This window comes from Xyrauchen texanus, chromosome 42 (genome assembly GCF_025860055.1).
Source record: "Xyrauchen texanus isolate HMW12.3.18 chromosome 42, RBS_HiC_50CHRs, whole genome shotgun sequence".
Lineage (NCBI taxonomy): Eukaryota > Metazoa > Chordata > Actinopteri > Cypriniformes > Catostomidae > Xyrauchen > Xyrauchen texanus.
In genome coordinates, this window is record NC_068317.1 from 33706824 (window position 1) to 33726823 (window position 20000).

The window sequence follows — 20000 nt, forward strand, 5'->3', positions numbered from 1 at the left end:
GCGCACAAGAGTTGAGCAAGATGTGTAAGTGAAACTGTTGAGATTTTAAAGTGATTTATGATTTTTTTTCAGGTACTGTGAAACGTTCTCTCACCTTGCTGATCTCAAATTTAAACACCTCTTCAAAATATGCAGGTTGACTGATGAGCAGCAGGTAAAATGTCCAGCTCCTGCAGAAATTAGCCACGATGATGGCGTACACGGGCATCGATGTGAAAAACTTACGCCAGGGAGTGTTAAACTTCTGCAAAATGCATTAAGGCACAGTGTTAATATTGTAAACAAACCTAAAATGAAAACTTAATTAAATTTGTTTTGTTTACTAAAATAAACAGAACAGAATTTGGAAAAACAACCTAAACTTAAATACATTTTTATGACTACAAAATTAACTATAATAAAATAAAAATGACCACAAATATATGGCAATTTTTGATAAAAAGTGACACCTTAACAACATACATAGCTACAACACTAAACAGTCCTGAATAAATAAATGCCATTAAACATTTTTAAATGGCGTCAGCCAAAAAATAGTAATATATATATATATATATATATATATATATATATGTATATATATACAGATACATTAAAACTAATCCAAAAATAAAAAATAAACAAACATATAAAATGAAAGGACAAATTCACAATAAAATAAAAACTAATTCCAAAATGAAAACCCCATTAGAGGAAGCAAGACAGCAGAAAATGGAAATATGTTTTAGTACCGTTACAGGATTCATAAGTCCAGCTGTTTCTCCGATGGCATCTTCAATGTATTTCCGTTCCTCTGGGGTGATGGTGGGGTGAGCCGCTGGACTCTCATATGACACCAGAATCCAGAACATGTACCAGCAGACCCCAAAACTACCTACAACAAGAAAGGAAAACATAAATAATGTGAAGAAGAAATGGTTTAGATAAAATAACCAAATAAACACATTATTAAGACACATCACAAACACTGATTTATAAGATGAATCAAGGAATCAAGAATCTGCTATGTGTGCGTGTCTCTCTCACCATATACATAAAAGACTGAGGACCAGCCGGAATACTGCACTAGAACTCCAGCTAAAGGCATGGCGATCACAGCACCTGCATACGAACCTGAGAAAAACAATCAAAATATATATAAGAGAGTCTTATATGTGGGTAGTATATAAGGGCCTTAACATATATTCACTTATCTGAGGAAATTAAGAATTTGTCTTTGTTCCTGCACATTCTGTTCAGACCAGTTATGCTGAGACGTTTCCCTCTCAAAAATGGATCTTTCTGACATATTTAATGGGATGTAACTCATATAAGTGTCTCTTACAGTCTTCATCAACGTTCCATTATGTTCACACTTATTTTGGTACAAAGCAAGAAATAGAAAAAAGAAAAAAAAAACTCATAGTTATCAATTTTTACTGAAGAAATATTGTTCTTGGCATAAAGCAGAAGTTACATTTTTGCACTGAGCTTCAACTCTGTAACGTTCATCCCCCAAATATTTAAAAAATATGACAGTGAAACACTTTTCACCCTGTAATGCTCAATCCCCAAAAACATTTTGAATATCACAGAAAGTGCCATGATCTGCAATACTCTGATCTTCAACCCTGTAATATTCAACAATGAAAACACGTTGAATGACACAGTTAGCGGCGTGATCTTCAACCCTGTAACATTCATCTATGAAACCGCGTTGAATGTCACAGTTTGTGGCGTGATCTTCAACCCTGTAACATTCATCTATGAAACCACGTTGAATGTCACAGTTTGTGGCGTGATCTTCAACCCTGTAACATTCATCTATGAAAACACCTTGAATGTCACAGTTAGCGACGTGATCTTCAACCCTGTAACATTCATCTATGAAACCGCGTTGAATGTCACAGTTTGTGGCGTGATCTTCAACCCTGTAACATTCATCTATGAAAACACCTTGAATGTCACAGCTAGCGACGTGATCTTCAACCCTGTAACATTCATCTATGAAAACACCTTGAATGTCACAGCTAGCGACGTGATCTTCAACCCTGTAACATTCATCTATGAAACCACGTTGAATGTCACAGTTAGCGACATGATCTTCAACCCTGTAACAGTCATCTATGAAACCACGTTGAATGTCACAGCTAGCGACATTATCTTCAACCCTGTAACATTCATCTACGAAAACACCTTGAATGTCACAGCTAGCGACGTGATCTTCAACCCTGTAACATTCATCTACGAAACCACATTGAATGTCACAGCTAGCGACGTGATCTTCAACCCTGTAACATTCATCTACGAAACCACGTTGAATGTCACAGCTAGCGACGTGATCTTCAACCCTGTAACATTCAACTACGAAACCACGTTGAATGTCACAGTTAGCGACGTGATCTTCAACCCTGTAACATTCAACTACGAAACCACGTTGAATGTCACAGTTAGCGACGTGATCTTCAACCCTGTAACATTCAACTACGAAAACACCTTGAATGTCAGTTAGCGACGTGATCTTCAACCCTGTAACATTCAACTACGAAACCACGTTGAATGTCACAGTTAGCGACGTGATCTTCAACCCTGTAACATTCAACTACAAAACCACGTTGAATGTCACAGTTAGCGACGTGATCTTCAACCCTGTAACATTCAACTACGAAAACACCTTGAATGTCACAGTTAGCGATGTGATCTTCAACCCTGTAACATTCATCTACGAAACCACGTTGAATGTCACAGTTAGCGACGAGATCTTCAACCCTGTAACATTCATCTACGAAACCATGTTGAATGTCACAGTTAGCGACGTGATCTTCAACCATGTAACATTCATCTATGAAACCACGTTGAATGTCACAGTTAGCGACATGATCTTCAACACTGTAACATTCAATTACGAAAACACCTTGAATGTCACAGTTAGCGACATGATCTTCAACCCTGTAACATTTAACTATGAAAACACCTTAAATGACACTGCTGGTGACATGACCTTCAGCCCTGTAATGCACTGATCATCAACCCTGTCACATTCAAACTCGAAAACACTTTGAATTTCATACTAAGTTGCATCAACCCTGTAACATTCATCTACGAAACCACGTTGAATGTCACAGTTAGCGACATGATCTTCAACCCTTTAACATTCATCTACGAAACCACATTGAATGTAACAGTTAGCGACATGATCTTCAACCCTGTAACATTCAATTACGAAAACACCTTGAATGTCACAGTTAGCGACATGATCTTCAACCCTGTAACATTTAACTATGAAAACACCTTAAATGACACTGCTGGTGACATGACCTTCAGCCCTGTAATGCACTGATCATCAACCCTGTCACATTCAAACTCGAAAACACTTTGAATTTCATACTAAGTTGCATCAACCCTGTAACATTCATCTACGAAACCACGTTCAATGTCACAGTTAGCGACGTGATCTTCAACCCTGTAACATTCATCTACGAAACCACGTTGAATGTCACAGTTAGCGACATGATCTTCAACCCTGTAACATTCAATTACGAAAACACCTTGAATGTCACAGTTAGCGACATGATCTTCAACCCTGTAACATTTAACTATGAAAACACCTTAAATGACACTGCTGGTGACATGACCTTCAGCCCTGTAATGCACTGATCATCAACCCTGTCACATTCAAACTCGAAAACACTTTGAATTTCATACTAAGTTGCATCAATCCTGTAACATTCATCTACGAAACCACGTTGAATGTCACAGTTAGCGACGTGATCTTCAACCCTGTAACATTCATCTACGAAACCACGTTGAATGTCACAGTTAGCGACATGATCTTCAACCCTGTAACATTCAATTACGAAAACACCTTGAATGTCACAGTTAGCGACATGATCTTCAACCCTGTAACATTTAACTATGAAAACACCTTGAATGTCACAGTTAGCGACATGATCTTCAACCCTGTAACATTTAACTATGAAAACACCTTAAATGACACTGCTAGTGACATGACCTTCAGCCCTGTAATGCACTGATCATCAACCCTGTCACATTCAAACTCGAAAACACTTTGAATTTCATACTAAGTTGCATCAACCCTGTAACATTCATCTACGAAACCACGTTGAATGTCACAGTTAGCGACGTGATCTTCAACCCTGTAACATTCATCTACGAAACCACGTTGAATGTCACAGTTAGCGACATGATCTTCAACCCTGTAACATTCAATTACGAAAACACCTTGAATGTCACAGTTAGCGACATGATCTTCAACCCTGTAACATTTAACTATGAAAACACCTTAAATGACACTGCTAGTGACATGACCTTCAGCCCTGTAATGCACTGATCATCAACCCTGTCACATTCAAACTCGAAAACACTTTGAATTTCATACTAAGTTGCATCAACCCTGTAACATTCATCTCATGAAACCACGTTGAATGTCACAGTTAGCGACGTGATCTTCAACCCTGTAACATTCATCTACGAAACCACGTTGAATGTCACAGTTAGCGACATGATCTTCAACCCTGTAACATTCAATTACGAAAACACCTTGAATGTCACAGTTAGCGACATGATCTTCAAACCTGTAACATTTAACTATGAAAACACCTTAAATGACACTGCTAGTGACATGACCTTCAGCCCTGTAATGCACTGATCATCAACCCTGTCACATTCAAACTCGAAAACACTTTGAATTTCATACTAAGTTGCATCAACCCTGTAACATTCATCTACGAAACCACGTTGAATGTCACAGTTAGCGACGTGATCTTCAACCCTGTAACATTCATCTACGAAACCACGTTGAATGTCACAGTTAGCGACATGATCTTCAACCCTGTAACATTCAATTACGAAAACACCTTGAATGTCACAGTTAGCGACATGATCTTCAACCCTGTAACATTTAACTATGAAAACACCTTGAATGTCACAGTTAGCGACATGATCTTCAACCCTGTAACATTTAACTATGAAAACACCTTGAATGTCACAGTTAGCGACATGACCTTCAACCCTGTAACATTTAACTATGAAAACACCTTAAATGACACTGCTGGTGACATGACCTTCAGCCCTGTAATGCACTGATCATCAACCCTGTCACATTCAAACTCGAAAACACTTTGAATTTCATACTAAGTTGCATCAACCCTGTAACATTCATCTACGAAACCACGTTGAATGTCACAGTTAGCGACGTGATCTTCAACCCTGTAACATTCATCTACGAAACCACGTTGAATGTCACAGTTAGCGACATGATCTTCAACCCTGTAACATTCAATTACGAAAACACCTTGAATGTCACAGTTAGCGACATGATCTTCAACCCTGTAACATTCAATTACGAAAACACCTTGAATGTCACAGTTAGCGACATGATCTTCAAACCTGTAACATTTAACTATGAAAACACCTTAAATGACACTGCTAGTGACATGACCTTCAGCCCTGTAATGCACTGATCATCAACCCTGTCACATTCAAACTCGAAAACACTTTGAATTTCATACTAAGTTGCATGGTTTTTAACACTGTAATGCACTGATCTCTGAACTGTCACGTTCAACCCTAAAAACATTTGTCACTGTAAATGGCATAAACAACTGTGTAACATTCAACCACAACAACATTTTTAACGTCAAAGAAGGAGATTTTCCACCCTATAATGCACTGATGTTCAACCCTGTCACGTTCAACCCCCAAAATATTTTGAATGTAACAGGATTGATACAAAACAAAAAAGAGGTTATACAATAAAATAGGTTACTGTTTTTTCTTTTTTTTTCAGGCAAACTGAAACTGTGTCACCAAAACAGAGTTACTCTACTAGAATTTACTCCGTTATGTATTTAGATTATACTGTATAAAGTCTATAAATTCCACATTTACAGTGACAGGGTTGAACTAATATCGTTCTTTAATATCAGTGTCACTAAATAGCTATTGTACAATCAAGTTTGTTTAAAAAATTACAATTAGGGGTAATAATTTAATAATTAACCATAGAAAAACTCATTATATGTTTACCACTAATCTCTATTAATGGTGTCCCCCCTATGTACTGTATAGAGTGGGCAAATATGATTTCTTAAAATTCAAGCTGTAATTAAATAATAATAATACAGTAGTTAAAATATATATATATATTTTCCTTACAACCAACCAAAAAACAAACAGCAGTTATTATAATCAAAGTTAACTGATAATCTACCACAAATATTAAACTGCTGAACAAAAATAATAATCTCACCACAGAACGCTGTTGTGGCCAATCTGCTTCTTTCTAGGGGCGGGGCCCATTTTGCCCAGATCCCATGACATGCTGGATAAGACACACCCTGAGTTGGAAGAACAGCAGATGTTATTAAAGTAATAAAAGAGTCTTAAGGTACAATACATAATATAATGGTCATTCCTTTATCTTTTAAAGTGGTTAATTGAGCAGTTACTCAGTAGAGCAATAATATTACATGTTTTTTATGTTTAAGGCATGTTTTTACCTCAACCAGGCCCTGTAGTATCCGCACCATTATCACACAGCCAAAGTGTACTCGTGCTGCTGTGGGAATAAACATATTTAGGACAGACGTGGCTACGACTGCAAAACCAAATACCCTAAAACAGAGAAAGAGACAGAGACAATGTTAGAAAAAAAATATTTGCAAAGTTCTTTATAGTCTTTATGCATACAGTCTCATTAGATTGGTTAAGTGTTTGCATGACTGACCTGTTGGCGGCAAATTTCTGGCAGATGAAACCTCCGGGAATTTGAGTGACAATGTAACCCCAAAAAAATGATCCATGAATCATTCCGACAGTCTCTGGGTCCCATGTAAACTGAGCTTTCTGAAACACAGAGACATTTAGTTTAACTTTACTTCATTGATCAAACTAGTTAAAATGCAGAACAAAAACGGATCAAATGGAAAACATCCTTGAATTGCATATATTGAATATTGATTATGATCAAAGAACATTTTTAAAACCAGCAGTAAAATCTGAACACATTGTTATCATAAATTGTGCTTCTTTACCTAAGATCACGCTTAAAAACAATATTTTCCTGGCTTGTCTAGATAATGTGCATGTGCGTTCTCGAGTTGATTAAAATGGCGATGTCTGTTTCTAAAAGGTGATTGGCTCTTTGACCTGTAAGGTGAGACTTCCTTTTCCACATCCATTGGCCGTTCCAAATTCTCCAATTAACTTTAATAAAAGTAACTTGCTCTGCTAAACTGTCTCTGGCATGATCCGGTCATGACTTGGAAGAATTTTGTTGACATAGAAGTTCTGAACTAAAACAAATGTGAAAATCTGAACTGTTGGTGGCACTAGAGGGTTTGAGATAGTGGCGCCAAATTTGGGATGGGAGAAATTGAGGCTTTGCCCAATGAGTGTGCCAAATTTCATGACTTTTTACCATGCGGTTCTAAAAGCTAGAGCTGTCCAACTCTGTCCCAAACAGTTCTTCGACCCTAAATATACTCTCGAAAACAGCTGTCTAGTTGACAATCATATAGTTTTGAATGTAAAAGAGAATTTACATGCACACTAAATCAAACTCACCACAACATATGGCTTGCCATCTCTGTAGATGGTGTGGTTGTTCACCATACTGACGATGGCCACACCCAGGTTACAGCGGATACCGAATGAGATGCAAAATCCAAGTCCGGACAAAATAGCGATGATGTACCGTCGTGGCAAACCAAAACACGTGCAGTCCACCACAGGAAGTTCTTTCTCTTCCTGTAGCTCTGGACGACCCTCCGCGGATAACTCAATCGTCTCTCCATTTTCTTGCCGCTTTTCTAGAACCCTTGGAAACAAAATGAGATGGATTTAGCGAATCTTTAAGTACATTGGTAATTCAAACGTAATCGTACATCATTTAAAAGTCTTCCAAAGTTTAGAACTTGCTTATAGAATAGACAAATCACATACGAGATATCTGTAGTATCCCATTTGTTTCGTTAGACAGCAATGATATGGAGAGCAAATGGAGAATTTGGGGGCTTTTGTCTTCTCAGATGTTTCTCCCAAGAACAGGACCCCAATAATGCGTCTCCGCTAGGTGATCAATGAGATCTCAATAACATCTCAAACTGTGCTCAGATGTGCCAAGTTACCAAAGTCTCAAAAGTCAGAGTTCTCAATATGAATAGTAACACAGTAATACAATATCATGTCAAAATCTGTCTTTTTATTTTAAGTCAAAAACACAATTTTGTCCAGCAAATCAAAGTCATGTAGGTTGCCATTCTGTTGTAATGTGAGAAGTAAACCATGTGACAGGAAGAACACCTTTAAAATCACATATTTTGCCATTTTTATGAAAATCTACATTTACATTTACATTCTACATTACATTAATATTTTGCAGAAAATGCTAGAAATGTTTCAAAAAAATGTATGAAACCAATATGATCACAAAGATGACAAACTACGAACTTTATACATGTATTAAACTAGATTTGTTTAAATAATTCTCAAATTTTAACATCTCAGACAACCTTATTTGTCAATGGTAAATGGTGTGCAATTATATAGCATCTTTTTAACCTTAGTGGTATTCAAAGTGCTTTAAACTGCATCCCATTCACACACCAATGATGGCAGAGCTGCCATGCAAGGTGCTAGCCTGCCATTGGGAGCAACTTGGGGTTCAATGTCTTGCCCAAGGACACTTCGGCATGTGGAGTCGTGTGGGCCGGGAATCAAACCACCAACCCTGTGATTAGTGGCTGACCCACTCTACCAACTGAGCCACAGCTGCCCCACAATGACCCCTACATGTCAACAATTGTTGAAAGAACATTAGAGGTGAAGTTGATACACGAAATGTAATCCGAGCATGCCATTAAGTCTCTTGAGCTATGAAAGAGCAACCTCTGAGCAATACAATTGTCCCATTTGCAAGCTATCATGTTTAATTCACATTTCACAAAAACACACATTATTTATACAATAGTATGCCATTGTACCACATAATGGGCATTTCTATAGTGACATTTCTTATTTTAAGCTTTTATGTAGATGTTGGGTTTTCACCAGTACTCATGACATAAAAATGAGGGGTGGAACTGTACCTCGTTCACATTTATATTAAACAAATGTCATGTTCCTCACAGAATGGCATTAAACATTCATCTTGGAACAAGAAAACATCCTAAAAAAAAATCTGTAAACAATAAAAGAAATTCGATTAGAGATGCTTGATCATGCAGGACTCACCACCACAATGCCAAAGCACGACCTTGCCCTTGCTAAGGTCCTCTGAGAGTCATTTTTAGCATGTTACCATGTAGTTGCAAGGGTGTTTTAGGTAGTTGTTTATGTGCCCATGTTTTAGAGACCACCATCAGGTCTCTATGATACAGTATTCTGGTCTCTAGCTATGGTTCGGCAACCTCTTTCAATGTACGTCAATGGACGTTTTCACCATTTTAATTGTCCAGGAAGAGAACTTTTAGTCAAATCACTTATCTGAGTAATATCTGAGCAATGGCAACTACAGAACAGCAGTTTTACTGTCCTTAAGCCGAAATAAATCTATGCAACACTCTCTCTTAAGTATAGATGGCAGGCCGTGCTCTAACCGTCAGTTTACTGTACTGCTGCAGCTGTACTTCAACACTGATTAAATAATAATGTTCCTCTGAGCCTGAATTATTGATCAAACCTTCTATTTTAGTCTTTTTGTACCCATCTTCCCCTCCCCCATCTCGCTTCATGCATCCATTCTTCTCCTCTGCAAAATCACCTTATCGTTCACTGCGTGTGTAGAAAGGCCTCATCCGAGAGACATTTATGAACCATTTTTGCCTGAGAACATGTTAGTATATACTTAAAGATATTATATACCTTTGTCTTTATTATGGCATTGTCTCAAAACCATAAAATTTAAATCGAGCAAACCAAAACATATGCAAAGAGTTTAATCATTTCTGTGACTGGTCGAACTAAAATAGCTCAAATGGTAATTTGGAGGGAAACGTCATATATAAATATCATAAACGGGTTATTCATTGAAATTTAAAAGGTCTACACATGTCTACATTTCTATGCCGCTTGCTGTTCAACCTTTTGCAGACCGACAATGCTGTGCAATTATTTTAAATTATTTTAGTTAATTATTTTAGTCAACTACAAACAAATCACTTAGTCCACTTTGAGACCCGCATTAGCCAGTTCATTGAAAAGTATTGTCTCAAAACAATGAATCATTTCATGACGAAACATTTTCATACAGAATCAGATTATTATTTGTTTCTCAACTTCGAAATAATAAGCTTTATTAAAATGTAGTGGAGTAAAAAGTGAGATATTGTGCTTTGGAATGTAATAGGTGCTCTGATATACTCGATTCTGTTTGGTCAATGGCGCCATCTAGCGGTCTGATGTCTCTCAGTAACAACCGTACATCCAAGGATTAAGACATAACAGACTGGCCAACAAGGTTCTGCAAGCCATCGTTCTCCAATAGTAAGCTAATAAAATAATTACAACTTAAATCTATGTTTCATGACCATGTATTTATTTATTTATTTGGCAAGTCTATAAGAAGCATGATGAGCAGACAGACAGTCGTTAAATACAAACTCGAGGTCCTGATCACCCTGTCTGGGTTTATTCTACAATAAACACCGGCTGACTTCACATTATCTTTTACATAAAATACAGATACTTAAAAAATGTACTTAAGTACAGTAACAGAGTAAAAATACGTAATACGTAAATCTGGCATTGGTTGTACCTGCCTATAACAATACATTCAAAACTAAACAAACGGGGGTCTGGGTAGCTCAGCGAGAATTGATGCTGACTAACACATCTGGAGTCGTGAGTTTGAATACCAGAGTGTGCTGAGTGACTCCATCCAGGTCTCCTAAGCAACCAAATTGGCCCGGTTGCTAGGGAGGTAGAGTCACATGGGGTGTTCCTTCTCGTGGTGACTATAATGTGGTTCTCGCTCTCGGTGGGACGCGTGGTGAGTTGTGCATGGATGCAACAGAGAATAGCTTGAAGCCTCCACACGCACAAGGTCTCCGCAGTAACGCAACCAATAAGCCGCGTGATGAGATGCGCGGATTGACGGTCTCAGACGCGGGGGCCACTGAGATTCGTCCTCCGCTACCCAGATTGAGGCGAGTCACTACGCCACCACAAGGACTTCGATTTTGATAACTTTGATAAGTTCCTCACACTGTCCAGGAAGAAGTAAGAGTTTAATGACACTGTCCAGTAATAGCAGCCATGATGTGGACGACCATTATGACTCTTGTTCCTTTCCAATCAAGAGAGCGAGAAAGAGAGAGTGAGAGGGGATTTGTCATGACTAGCAGCAGTTTGGTTGGCTATCTATTTTAGGACTGGATTTACACATTAAAGACTGCTCAAAATCCAGAAAAACAGACAGACAGATAGTGTTTTACCCTGCATGCACATGTGGCAGCCGAATGCAAGTTCATTGCACGATTCCACCGTTCAACTTTCCATCTCAGATGAAATCGAATCTAGAGAAGCCAGCAGCGCTTCTGGTCAGTGTTGATGTACGGCTTCTCCTTTGCATAGTAAAGTCTTAACTTGCATCTGTGGATGCAGCGGCGAGTGGTGATGACTGAGAAAGTTTTAACGAAGTATTCCAGATAGAGGTTTTTATTGGTCCACCCGAACCTGAGGACCCGGGACCCGACCCGGGACCTGTACGGGTTCGGGTTCATATTGTAAACGGTCAGCCGGGTCCTATTCTTGTATGTTGGGTCCCGGGTCTGTTTAACATCTGCAGTGATGCGATGACTTTACCAATTGACCATTGGCTCTTTTACTTAGAAGGCGGGACTTATTCCGCCATATCGGTGTTTGACAGATGACGTAAACCGAAGTGCATTATTGGCATCGGCGCGTGACCACCACCGTGACCGCAATTGGACTTTTGAAGCTGAAATAATGAGTGGATTATGCATGCTCTTTCAATCAGTATGAGAGGAACAACATAGATGTTATTATGCCATCTTTCTTGGCAAGGAGGATGGATTGTATGAGTCATGGTCAGGTACAGGAGAGAAGGCTACTAACGTTACATTAGGTAAGACACAGAGGTTTATTTACACAACTTGTAAATTAACTTGTTAATAGCAATTAGCTGTGGGATCTGTGCCGATCGGGATCAATCGGGTCTGTGTGTCCTGGCCGGGTCCGGGTTTCAAATAATAGACTGGTCCGAGTCCGTTCCGGGTAGTACATTTACGGCATTTCGCAGTTCTGCACGGGTCCAAAGTTTCAAATAATAGACTGGTCCGAATCGGTTCCAGGAAGTACATTTACGGCATTTCGCAGTTCTGCACGGGTCCGGGTCCAAACTTTCAAACGATAGACGGGTCTTGGTCAGTTCTGGACAGCACATTTCCGTGTCTCTTTGGGTTCGGGAACACATTTTTGGATCCGTGAAGACCTCTAATTCCCAAGCTTGTGATATCATGATATCCATTACAGGTGAATGATGGTTTTAAAGACATTGTCGTCTGAGGGATCGGAGATCAAGTGTATTCAGAAGTGGTTTTCATCTTGCACTTTTAACTATATTGTGCACTGTAGAGGGTGAAATGCCCCAAATCCTTCCAATTTGTCTTTGGGGAACAATGTTCTCAAAGTGCTGGATTATTTGCTGACGCATCTGTTGGCAAATTGGTGAGCCTCGGCCCATTCTTGCTCTTGAACAATTAGGCTTTTTTTGGAGGCTCCTTATACACTCACCTAAAGGATTATTAGGAACACATACTAATACTGTGTTTGACCCCCTTTCGCCTTCAGAACTGCCTTAATTCTACGTGGCATTGATTCAACAAGGTGCTGAAAGCATTCTTTAGAAATGTTGGCCCATATTGATACAGGAGTTCCTAATAATCCTTTAGGTGAGTACCATAACACTATTGCATCTCCTGTCTTACATCACCTCGTTATTTCAACTCATCAGATTGTTATTAGTCCTAAATTGCTTAAACTTTTAGGTCTGTGTTGCATTCATCTTATTTCAAATACTGTATATTTTCAAAGAAGAACCAAATGATTAAATTCACAAGGTAAAACATCAAATAATGTCCTAACGTAAAGGTAAAACAAATTACATATTATATATATATCTGCCATATGTCATTTTAAAGTTAATTCTATTTTATTGTAATTATTATTAGTGCTTTTGCAGGCTTTCTAAATTATTATAAGAATATTGTGAAGGAAGTAGAACTATTTATGTTCTAACAATTATTTAATTCACACAGGCGTGTAATCAATGAAAAAGGTTTATCAATAAGGTGTGGGTTTGAAAAGTATGAATCATTTCCCCCCCAAAATTGTGTTAATAAGCACCATTAAGTGCTATAACGGTTACAACGCTTCAGGTTCATCTTATAGGCCTATATACTGTATATATTCAGCGATATGACAAAAACTTGCCAGGGTGCATATTTGAATTATTATAATTGCATTTAGTTATATTATCGGTAATAAAAAATAAATAATAATAATACAATAATAATAAAAAACCCTGGCAAGTGTATCGCAAATGTTATTTATTTTTAAGTCTGAAGATGGAGAAAAAATAAAAAAATAATAAAATAAAATAGCCATGATGCAGAAAGGAAGTGGTCACCTGACAGGTGAAATGTGACGGACAATAGTCGCTATTAATAGAGTCGAGTTAATCTGCTCATCCCGAACACACACACACACACACACACACACACACACACACTGCAAACAACTACACAAAAGAGGATATCCTCAACTTTTGACGACAGAGACAACGAAACAAACAACAAAACACTTAAAGAGTGAAAAGATTGATTTCTCCTCCAATCTCTCTATATTCTGTATAAATCTGCAGCTGACCTGCGTTAATCCCGTCGCTCTCCATCTACACACGATTATGATCTATAGATTATTTGTCGTGATCGACCCCAACTGTAAATGTTCATGTTCTCTTAATCATGATAAAACTTTGAGCTTCATTTAAATTCATGAACTATGCAGGGGTGAGATTACAGTCGCTCGCGCTGATAATAAGTAATAATTATCTCAATAATAAGAATATATCAAGCAGCTCCGGCAATTGTGAAGAGTTTAATGAAGTTCGATACGGTTTTGGATCTTACCGGTGTATCCTACCGAGCGTCTTCGCCGCCGCTGCTTTAAATCGCTCGGGTCGGACCTCCATCCTCCTGAATTCCACACCAGGACCGGCCGGGACACTGCGCGCTCCCGCTCTCCTGCGCGGGCACGAGGCACCACCCCACCACAGGCACTGATTCTGAGTAGCCTGACAGAAACTCGGCAATTTTCACAATTGTGTAGCTATTAGAAAATCTAATTAATTTACGTGAATCAGTTATTTCGGACAGTGAATTAAATTAATTGCTAAATTGGCGTAACGCTTGTGCGACCTTAGGGGCATTTTTTTTTAATTTGATCAATTTGGCTTTGTTGATGTCATCGCCATCGGCATTGCCAAAGGTCTGTATTTTTGGGGGAATTTTGATATTTCAACCTCAGTTCCTATAATAGCCTACATCTATAATACATTGTGCATAAAAACAGTTACACTCAGGAACTTCTGGACAAATATGTACCCATAAAAACTGCAATATTTGATCCCAGTGCCAATAAAGCATAAAATCATGAATTCTATGATATTATACTTTCATTCTGGAGTCCTGGCTTCAACATTTACATTGTTAATATTTTCCACCAGATGGCGCCATTTTTCTCATGTTTAGCCTGTGGAGCAAATACAAGCTTTTCCCCTATTCTCTATGTGTGCTGTATTATAGAGACCTGCAGGACAACTGAATAAATGATGCAGCTAAAAGTGTGTGTGTGTGTGTGTGTGTGTGTGTGTGTGTGTGTGTGTGTGTGTGTGTGTGTGTATATAAAACCAACAGTGGCATTAAATAAACAAACAATCATTTAAAGGGTTAAAAATCCTCAAAATGAATGATTATTCAGGTAGTTATGATCAGGACTGATGTTGCTTAAAAAAAATTAACTAACTGAAAGTTGAAAATAATATTAATATATATAAAAAATTATATTTATAATTTTTTTTAATATAACAGACATTTTGTGCCCTAAGGACCTCAGAGTAACTATTATAAATTGATGCACAAGGGTTAAACTATTCACTCAGCATTGGGAACTAGCCTTCGATTTATGTTTGAGTCAGTTACTTAAACGAAATAGTTTAAATTCTGTAGGTGACTCCCAAATTCACTTATGCTACTTCGGTTTTGGCACAAATGTTTCGTGTCGGCGTACATACTTCATTTGACGTTGAATACAAGCGACGACTGCTATTAGACACTGGGTGAGAGCACGTGCATTGAAAGCGTTCCTATTCAAAAGATTTTTGGTGAAAATGACTTAAAGAAACTTTCGCGTTTTATTCTTAAATAAACATTTTGTTGTCCGTTATGCATATTGTGGTGGCTCATTTCGCGGCCGACCCACCAGCCCGCTCGTTTCTCCCGATGGCCAGTCCACCCCCGATCGCCCCCAAAGTGCGTCGGCCCACCGGGAAAATGCCCGCTATGCCAGATTACCAGTCCAGCCTTGATCTAATTTATGTTCTAGAACAAAACATAAAAGTCTCTTCAAGTCATTATTACCAGAGACTTTATTTGACTCTTAATTCGAAAACGGCAATAAAAAAAAACCCCATAGGAAATTCCTGAGTGAGCCGCTAGCTCCAACATGCTAACTGTCATCTGTGTTTTGGACTACAATCTGTACTGCTGATAAATGACCCCCTCACGCTAAATGCAACACCTCGCAGTTAGCCGACTTTGAGCGACTTAACCTGTCTTCTTTAAAGCAAAATATTTGATTAATTCTGCTATTTATTTCGACTTATTTATGTGAAATAGGTTGTGTTCTAGTTTTATTCGTTTTTATAAAGTATAAATGTATATGTTTGATTTAATGGTGCATGTCATCGAATTTCGAATACTATGGAGTGGTGGTGGCGTAGTGGGCTAAAGCACATAACTGGTAATCAGAAGGTTGCTGGTTTGATCCCCACAGCCACCACTATTGTGTCCTTGAGCAAGGCACTTAACTCCAGGTTGCTCCGGGGGGATTGTCCCTGTAATAAGTGCACTGTAAGTCACTTTGGATAAAAGCGTCAGCCAAATGCATAAATGTAAAATATTGTCTTTTAAAGCTAAACTATGTAACTTTTTTTCCATTAAAAAGCAACGAAATGTTATTAATGAGAGAGTGCAACAAAAAATCCATCTTCCAAATCATGTCTTTACCAAAATGCACTTTTGATAAACTTATAATAATGATTCATACTTTAGAGCTGTCCAGATGGATTTCGCGGGGAAAATGCTTACATACATACATACATACATACATACATACATACATACATACGTCATTCGCCCGTGTTTGTTGACGTCACATCCGTACACAGAGAAAATAAGCTCCGGCCACTATAGTGCATAGAGAAAAATTTACCATGGGTCATTCCCAAATCAACATCGGCTTGACTTTTCAGAGGTGGCGACAACTTCGACATCTGAAAGGATTTAAAAGCGACCCAGAGATGGCTTTTTTCTTACTTAACATGTAAGATATTATATTGATATGGTTTATGTTTAATTGTGTAAGTGTGTGTAGTGAAATACAGTAATTAAACTGTAATCGGTGCTGAATTTAGCACACCTAGGTGCTTTTATTTATAAATGTTAAATGGACTGCACTTACATAACGGTATTCAAAGCACTTTACACTGCGTCTCATTCACACATACACCAGAGGTGGGACCAAGTCATTGTTTTCCAAGTCACAAGTAAGTCTCAAGTCATTGCATTAAAGTCCCAAGTCAAGTTCCAAGTCAATTTAAGTCCTCAACTTTTAGCTTCAAGTCTTAAACAAGTCATTAGTGCGCTTTGCCCAAATTAGTGCAATTTATACAAATTTTATCTAGAAGTTTCTAATTTATAATCTAATTTTATCTTCTTTTTTTTTTTTATCGATATCTACCAGTAAAGACCAAAGAGGGTAATAAAGATGATACATGGATCTTATCTTTGGACACACATTAAGGCAAACCAAACTTTTACTCCAAACACGCAGTGAAAGGACACTGAACGTGATGAACTGGTGAATGAAATCTGAAATATTACCAGGCAGTGGCTAATTGCAGACATTTAAGTTGCATATAGGAGTTATATACTGTAAAGGGCTGCGAACAGAGTAAATTATCGTTAACCATAACCAATATAATTAAATAAATATAGCTAAACGCATGACAGAGGACCACAGGTTCTACATGTTGTAATCCTTTTGTTGCCTTTAACGCTGTATTCAATATATCCCAATTATATCACCTTTGGTATCATCTTTGCTGTGTCCTTGTCCTTAAATGCGCACCACGGTCTTCAAACTTGGTCCAGCTTTCGTGGAAGCTGATTGGTTGGTTGTCTGATTGGTTGAATAAGGAGTGTTGACATGTAGATTTGTAAATCAAATTAATCGTTTATTTGGGAAATTAATTGTTGATTTACTGCACATCTTTGGTTTTATTATTTATTATTATTTTAGTATTTCCAAGTCAGACGGCTGAAGTCCAAGTCGAGTCGCAAGTCTTTTTTGATTCTATCGAGTCGAGAGTCATCAAGTCATTGACCCGAGTCCGAGGCAAGTCCAAGTCAAGCGACTCGAGTCCACACCTCTGCCACACACACACACACACACACACACACACACACACACACACACACACACACACACACACACACACACACACACACACACACACACACACACACACACACACACACACACACACACACACACCGACAGCAGAGCTGCTATGTAAGGTGCTAGCATGCCATTGGGAGCAACTTGGGGTTCAGTGTCTTGCCCAAGGACACTTGGGCATGTGGAGTCGTGTGGGCCGGGATCCGAACCACCAAACCTGCGATTAGCAGCCGACCCGCTCTACCATCTGAGCCACAGGCGCCCCACATATCCCATATAATGGATATGTGAGTCTTGAAATGATGTTGACCACTGGTTGGAAACGATGACAATCTGCAGTATAAATGAGTTACTACTGTTGTCTATTTACCTACAGTTAACTTTACAACGCTTGACCGTATCAGACTAGCAATCGTTATGTCTGATGTTAACGAACGTTGCCTAACTATTGTAACGTCATTTATTTAAAACCATCAGTGTTTCCAATGTTAAAACAACAGCATATGATATAGCACTTACCTGCTCAGTTGACATGTTTTCAGATATCCGTCTTTTCCTTTCTTTCGTTATTTATTTGTCCATCCTGTATCCATGTGTACACCGATGCCTCGAACCACATTCATCCGTGCAGAGCCGAAGCACAACCAAAACAATGTTCTTCCGCAAGAAGTATGCAGTTTTATTTTTTAACCACTAGAGGGCCAAAAGTAACATAGTGTAGCTTTAAATAGCTTCAATGAGGTCAGCTACTTTTACATGTAGTGTAGCTAACTACTTTAGTCATTTCATGGTAGTTTAACTAGTTTAAGTAGTTTATATACATTTTCAAACTACAGTAGCTTTGCCAACATATAATAAACAAAAACCTGGAATAACATTCCCACAACTCATATTAGAAAACGCCAACAGGTTACCAATCAATGAAATCCACATTATATAGTCCAAATAACTTTATTCTGTGTTATACCATAGAACTGAATGGAATTATGCAGTTAGAGAGACTTAATAGCTGGTTTTCTATCTAGAGGTCTAGAGAACGAGTGACTGAACATGCAGGTTTGTTGTTCATGTATGTATAAATGCTGAAATGAGATTAGAGTAATCTGCTGGAGTGAAGAGCCGGCATGCTCACATGACATAAACTCTGTGTGTGTGTGTGTGTGTGTGTGTGTCCATTTCTGTCTATGTACGTGTATGTCTGTTTCTGTCTGTGTGTGTGTTTCTGTCTGTGTGCATGCTTGTTTGTGTGTCTGTCTCTGTGCATGCTTGTTTGTGTGTCTGTCTGTGTGCATGCTTGTTTGTGTGTCTGTCTCTATGCATGTCTGTGTGTGCATGCTTGTTTGTGTCCGTTTCTATCTGTGTGAGTGCTTGTGTGCATGTCTGTTTGTGTGTCTGTTTCTGTCTGTGTGCATGCTTGTGTGTCTGTCTCTGTGCATGTCTGTGTGTGCATGCTTGTTTGTGTGTCTGTCTCTGTGCATGTCTGTGTGTGCATGCTTGTTTGTGTGTCTGTCTCTGTGCATGTCTGTGTGTGCATGCTTGTTTGTGTGTCTGTCTCTGTGCATGTCTGTGTGTGCATGCTTGTTTGTGTGTCTGTCTCTGTGCATGTCTGTGTGTGCATGCTTGTTTGTGTGTCTGTCTCAGTACATGTCTGTGTGTGCATGCTTGTTTGTCTGTCTCTGTGCATGTCTGTGTGTGCATGCTTGTTTGTGTGTCTGTCTGTGTGCATGCTTGGTTGTGTGTCTGTCTCTGTGCATGTCTGTGTGTGCATGCTTGTTTGTGTCCGTTTCTATCTGTGTGTGTCTGTCTGTGTGAGTGCTTGTGTGCATGTCTGTTTGTGTCTGTTTCTGTGCATGCTTGTTTGTGTGTCTGTCTCTGTGCATGCTTGTTTGTGTGTCTGTCTCTGTGCATGCTTGTTTGTGTGTCTGTCTCTGTGCATGCTTGGTTGTGTGTCTGTCTGTGTGCATGCTTGTTTGTGTGTCTGTCTCTGTGCATGCTTGTTTGTGTGTCTGTCTGTGTGCATGCTTGTTTGTGTGTCTGTCTCTATGCATGTCTGTGTGTGCATGCTTGTTTGTGTCCGTTTCTATCTGTGTGTGTCTGTCTGTGTGAGTGCTTGTGTGCATGTCTGTTTGTGTGTCTGTTTCTGTCTGTGTGCATGCTTGTTTGTGTGTCTGTCTGTGTGCATGCTTGTGTGTCTGTCTCTGTGCATGTCTGTGTGTGCATGCTTGTTTGTGTGTCTG

The 20000-nt window shown here is 38.7% G+C and overlaps 1 protein-coding gene across 1 annotated transcript in view; it reads right to left on the minus strand.

The window, feature by feature from the left end:
* LOC127634936 (vesicular glutamate transporter 1-like) overlaps window positions 1-14276 on the minus strand; it is a 19608-nt gene extending 5332 nt beyond the window's left edge. Inside the window, exons 1-8 of the mRNA XM_052114699.1 lie at window positions 14154-14276; window positions 7567-7819; window positions 6728-6846; window positions 6501-6615; window positions 6251-6338; window positions 1027-1113; window positions 732-874; window positions 95-244 (exon numbers count right to left, since the gene is read on the minus strand). Coding sequence (XP_051970659.1) covers window positions 95-244; window positions 732-874; window positions 1027-1113; window positions 6251-6338; window positions 6501-6615; window positions 6728-6846; window positions 7567-7819; window positions 14154-14215 — 1017 coding nt within the window. The 5' untranslated portion in view covers window positions 14216-14276. The remainder of the gene's footprint in view (window positions 1-94; window positions 245-731; window positions 875-1026; window positions 1114-6250; window positions 6339-6500; window positions 6616-6727; window positions 6847-7566; window positions 7820-14153) is intronic.
* Window positions 14277-20000: the final 5724 nt, after the last annotated feature.